The following is a 6,000-nucleotide window of genomic DNA, read 5'->3' as shown; positions in this document are numbered from 1 at the left end:
CAGAGCCTGTGTTATGAAACACCATAATAAAGCACCCTCCATGTTGGTATTTTTCTAAATACTCTTGACCATCCTCTAAATTCTCCACCAAGCCATGTCTAAATGGCTGTCCTTGTTTATAAATTAGAAGGCTGAAACCCAGAGAGGGCTATTCATCCTAAAGGTCAGATCTGCACAGGTAATCATGGTGTCAAGAGTTTGAACTACAGGGACAGAGAGTCAAAGCCGTTCTTGGCAAAACCAACCTAGTGTCCTCTTCATCTGTAATTTAATAGTCTAGCTGTTTAAATTGAAAGAAACATCAAGGGTCACTAATGCTCAGTCTGGGAAAATTAGAAGCACTTTTGAGTTAAGACACACAGACACATATGTTGCTATATTTTAATCACAATCAGACATTAACATGGCACAAAACACTCCATCTATCTCTTTGTTGTTCCAAATCTCATGAAAACCTGAATTTGACACAAGCAGTTTAAATAATTATTTGGACCAGACTCCCCAATCCCACAGGAGATTAAAAAGTAATAATGTAAAAAAAATTAAGGTCAAGGTGTCCTGATATCACAGCTAATGACTAACCATGTGTTTACGGGCGGCTCGTGCTCCACCCTGGAAGCTGCTGAGCTTCACCCCCGGTCCAACAAGTGGTTAGTTATTAGTTCCCTGGGTGATTGTCCCTGAAGGTAAACCATACATTAGGCACTTTAAGTGGGGTAGTTACCTTTCTCGGGTTGGGTATAACGTTTGGCTCTCAAAAGCAAGATAGAGAATTTAGAGTCAAACAGAATGTTCTGTGAACCTTAAGCCCTTGGGATTAAGCGCTGGGACGTCAGCGCATCCTCAGGGACGTCTGCACCAGATGTTCTGGGGGAGTCGTGCGGGGTGCCGAGCAGGCTGTTTAATGTCTGCATGCGCTGTGGACACGAGCACTGTGGCCCACTCTGACTTTTATTCTCGTGTCTCGAGTTTTAGCCCGTCTAGACGGTGGTACTCTCCATGTTTAACAAGCGGTGTGGCCCAGGCGCTCACAGCCATCAGAACAGCTGCTGGGTGTCAACCACCGGTAAGGCTGCACCCATCTGCGCTGCGGTCATCAGCTCTGTGTCTAAGGAGCAAACCCAGCCCCATACGCCCAGCGCAACGCTGGCTTCCTTGCCAGCGCAAAGCCGCTCCCCTACTCTGCCTCGTCCACATCTTCTCCCGCAGTAGCTGCCTCTAAAGCGGCCAGGGCTTCGGCCACCTCTGCGTCCTCATCCGCCGTCTCCCCACTCGCATCTCCAGGGGAGCCCTGGGTCTCCTCCCACCCGTTTCTCGAATCGACCACAGGTACGTCCTGTGCAGGATCCTCTTCTTTAAAGTACACACTTAGAACTTCAGTTGCCACGGCCTCGTTTAACGAATCCCAGCTTCTCTTCACCGAGAAGGGCATATTCAAACCACGCTCCCCCGCCCCGGGGGGAGCGCCCTGCCCGGGCTCCTCCTCTGTGTGGCTCTTGAAAAGGCAGTCCTTTTCTTCGCGATCAACGTGATCTGCGTCGTCGTCGGCGGCTGAGCCCCACAGCTGAGGGTAATCGGGGGCGGGTATCTGGAGGACGTGGTCTGGGATTTCCCAGGCGGGATGCCCTGCCGCGCAAGACGCGCTGGAGTCGCCGTTTCCGATGACACGGGTCTCTCCTGAAGCGAGCAGCACGCAGTCCGGTTGCCTGGCGCTTCCTCCTCCAAGGAAGGGCCGAGTCGTGTGACCCTTGTTTGTGGCACTGGCCCAGGAGCCCCTGTCCCCCTGGGGGCACCCGGGATCGCCAGCGAGCTGCAGGGCCGCAGCGGGGCCGAGGCCATTGACGGCCCCGCCAGTCTTCTCAGCGCAGGGTCCCCCGGCCGTGTCCCCCGGGAGAAGCGGTCCTTGGGGCGGCCCGCAGGGCTCCTGCAGAGCAGCCGTTTGGTACCTGCTTGTGGTCCTCTTGGAGCTCTCGCTCGGAGGGTCATCCTTGTGTACCAGCACTTCGCGGCTCTGTTTGCCTTTCAACTTAACGGCATCGTCTTCATCTAACTTGCAGCTGTTTACTTCGTTGACATAACCAGGGGAGGGCACTTGAACTGGATCCAAGAGATAGCTGGGGTGAGAAGAAGGGAGACCAGTCGGGTTAAGTATTAACTTTATTAATAACTAACTTTCATTATTAATATATCTACTACAGGCTCTGCTGTTTTCTACAATTCCTATAAATTTCCATGATTACTCTTTTAAGTCTATATGTGTGCCTCATTAAATATATATAGTTGGTATAAAAATGTTCTACCAACTGGAAATAGATCTTAAGAAGGGATTCAAAAAAGGGCAGGAAGAAGTTACAGAACAAAGTGGGTCATGAAATTGAAAAACAAACAAAAAATGTAAATAAATAAAACAAATATCCAACAACAGGAAAATAACTGGTTAAGAACTGATGGTTCAACCCCTCAATGGAATATTATGTAGTAATTAAAATATGAAGTCCAGACTAGCAGGAAAGATACTTACAATAAATATTTTTTTGAATAGAGCCTAACATCAGATTATAATTATAGTGGAATAAAACTTATATATGTATGTAGGTGTGTGCGTGTGTGTGTATATACCTATATCTATCTATATATAAATCTATATATAGATAGATATAGAGACGGAACAGAACTAACATAATAAAGATAGTTTTGTCAAGGAAGCAAAATCATCAGTTAATTTTTCCCCTTTATTTTATACAGAATTATATCCATGTTGCCCAAATTTTTATGAAATAGAATCTGGACAAAATTAAAAGCACATATGTGACTGGGGTGTTTTCAGTGATACCATTTCAGGCATCTTCAAAAACTCAAACTTTTCTTTGCATTGAAGCTCTCTGGAGAAATGGAAATTCAACCCAAACCAAATTCAGCCTCAGAGAAAGACAGCGTTCCCAACACACTCTGAGCGTTGCGCAAATAATGTTTAAAAATCCAGGCCTCGTGTTCTTTTAAATGACATTAAAGTGGTTCCAAACTCTTAATTTCCTGGCAACGGTGGTCATGCCCCAAGCTGGGTGAATGCATTGAACCCATGCAGGGTGTTTAAAGTGCTTGCATAGTAATCACAAATTCCTCCATTCGGATGAGACATTTTGTTCAATGTTACCTTTGTAGCATTTTACAGCACCTGCACCCCATCTGGATTACTTTTTGTTATCATCTGGAAAAAAAGGCATAAAAAGGAGAGAACAGAGTGAAGGACATTTTATTTTATTTTTTTGTAAAAATAAAAAGTGTTCGTTTTATTGTAGGAAGATACATTAATTCTTTGAAATCAGAGTGAAAGTGTTGCACGATTTACTTCTATATAAATGACTGAATATACAAAGTGTCAAATATAAACAGTAGTGTAAAATAAATTGGCGGAAATAATTATTCAACCAGTAGCAATACTTAAGACTACCATTTGAAAGATCTATAAACAAAGAATGGAAAAATACTGTTATAAGATTTTACAGCACAGAGTTGAATTCCATCCTAATTCATTACTATTATACTTCTTCGGTATTAGTGGACCCACATTATCTCCAGTCAATTTGTTGTGTTTATCGTGTGAACCATCACAGGCAGGAAACGTCTTAGAACGCCAACACCTACAATTAGCTGCTTTAGTGAGACACAAATCTTCAATGGTTATTTCATTCACCACTTTGGGATTTTCCTTTTGTATTTTAAGATTAATCAAGTTATCCTTCTGCTGCTTTTTCTTCGGGAGGAATGGACGAACCGCAAGGTAGTGCAAGTACACCGAGGAAAGGCAATAATCAAAGCCATTCTGAAACTGTGAGCCGGGCGATCCTGGTAATGCTCTCGGGGACTGGGAGCTGCTTAAGATAACGCGGGGAGCTGCACCTTCAACATGCGGACCGTGGCCTCCAGCACCTTCCCGGCCAGCGGCGCCCGCTCCTCTCCCGGCCCCGCCGGCGGCTCCGCTGCTCTCCGGCCGAGCTTCGGGCGCTTGCGCGGAGAGCGGAAGCAGCAGGCGGGCGCTCTCGGCCTGGACTGGGCCGGGGAGGCTGAATGACATTTTAATAGGAATTAAGTTTGCTTTTTCTTTCCTAGATACACTCAAAGTTAGTAGAGTTACAATTTTTGGCAAAAGGATAACGCGATTCAGGGAGGGCACTGGTTACCCGGAATACCTTCACGTATCTAAAATCACAGATTCAGAGTTCTCAAACATTTATTTACACTTGTCTCTTGTGCCAGACCTTTCCCCAGCCCTGGGAGTTATGCCATCTCCACCTTGCAAATGAGGAAAAAACAGGTTGACGAATGTTAGAGAGAGAAAGGTGGGACTGAAAAGGACCTGTGCGTTTTCTCTTCCATTGCCTTCCACAGGGGACATGGACTTAACCGGGGTGCAGCCCACGTGCAGCAGCAGATGGTGTAAGAGAGTGGAGAGGTTTCCGCGGCAGGGGATTAGCTACTCAGCATTAAAAGATGTCAGGGTACGGCAGCTGATCTCTACGTTCCATGTTACAGACCTGACCTGAGGAGATTAGAGCTGGAGGGATCATCACAAGCTTTACTTGGACTAAACTGCTTCTGTTTTGCTTTTCCCACCACGAGTCCCATCCTGGCTACGATCCATGGACTCCACTCTCTGGCAGTTCAAGGACACGCCCCTTCGGGCTTGCTGGTGGCAGATGGACTCATGTCTTTGCTTCTTTCATTTCCCACCTGCCCTCTGTCCCCTGGCCTCTCCCAAGTTGCATTTTCCCCTCATGATTGCCCTCTGAATAAAACCTTCTCTTCATGTAAAACTGACCACACTGTTCTGGTCTTTTCTGAAAATCCTAAACATTAGTATGGAAGAAACGTTAAGTCATCTTCCATCTCTAACAGCTACAACCTTTAAGAAGACAAGCCAGTGACAGAATCTAAAGCCCTAGTCCCTTTGTCTCCATGAGATGCATGTACTAGGGAGAGAGAGGGATCGCTCATCGTCAGCTGTGTCACTGCTTCCTCTGTTCTCTCTCCTTCCTTTCAATCATGCATGAATTTCCCAGGATGCTACTTCATAAGCCTTTAACCACAGAGAAAATTACTGGTGCCTTTTAAGAAGTATAGACTAGTTGGTTGGTTAGAGGAAACTAGATTTACACTCCCCCCACCCACACACACATACATAAAGATATCCAACATCCACATTCTAATCTCTGGAACTTGTGACTGTTACCTCGTGTGATCAAGAAAGAAAGTCTTTGCAGATGTGATTACAGATTTGAGATGGGGAGATTGCCTGGATTATTTGGGTCAGGTCCCAGCTCTGCCGTGTAACTTTGGGCCTCAGTTATTTCATCTGTAAATGGGGATAATGACGCATCTACCACATAGCATTGTTGGAGATTATATGAGTTAATGTTCATAATAAGCATATACTTATTACTCAGCTTTGTCTAGATACAGCATGCTTAAAAAAAAAGACGGAAGCTTTGCACCTAAGAAAGAAAGAATCTAGTTGTCATGACGTACATACACATACAAACAAGAGCACTAACAATACCAAGTAATACTTGTTTCCAGAATAAGGGCCAAATGGTATATTTCTATCAACTGTGGCGCCAACTGAAAGATGCACACCCCAAGTGCAACAAGAATTCCACAGAGAGAGAAATCACTGGTGGCTTAGCCAGCGATATGTGTACAACCTTTTCCTTTCTCAATGCACTCTCAATGAAATTACCCCATTTTCCAAGCCCAGGATTTTGTTTCCAGCCTCTGCTCCCCACTTATGTCCATTTGCTGCAAATAATTTATATATCAGCTGGATAACAGGTTCAAGAGCCCCCTGTGTGCTTCCTCCCCACCATCAGCCCCTCCCCTCCCCACTTGCGCCCTCAAAATCTGGCGTTTCCATGCTTGCAGTACCTTTGTTTATCTTGGAATCTGTTTTTAAAAAGTCAGGAGGATAGGAGGCAAGAAAAAAAGTCAAAGAAAAGAAAAAAA

General features: G+C 45.3%; 1 protein-coding gene across 4 annotated transcripts in view; it reads right to left on the bottom strand.

The window, feature by feature from the left end:
* Window positions 1-208: 208 nt before the first annotated feature.
* The window catches only part of PGCKA1 (PDCD10 and GCKIII kinases associated 1), an 82,593-nt gene continuing 76,801 nt past the window's right edge, over window positions 209-6,000 (bottom strand). For all 4 annotated transcript variants that reach the window (XM_082838654.1, XM_082838652.1, XM_082838653.1 and 1 more), the window contains 2 exons: window positions 3,155-3,208; window positions 209-2,114 (listed from right to left, as the gene is read on the bottom strand). In XM_082838654.1, coding sequence (XP_082694780.1) covers window positions 1,178-2,114; window positions 3,155-3,186 — 969 coding nt within the window. In that variant the 5' untranslated portion in view covers window positions 3,187-3,208 and the 3' untranslated portion in view covers window positions 209-1,177. The remainder of the gene's footprint in view (window positions 2,115-3,154; window positions 3,209-6,000) is intronic.

This window comes from Leucopleurus acutus (assembly GCF_964270905.1).
Source record: "Leucopleurus acutus genome assembly, chromosome: 4".
Lineage (NCBI taxonomy): Eukaryota > Metazoa > Chordata > Mammalia > Artiodactyla > Delphinidae > Leucopleurus > Leucopleurus acutus.
Note: the sequence above shows the minus strand (reverse complement) of the source record. Positions and strands in the feature narration are given on the sequence as shown.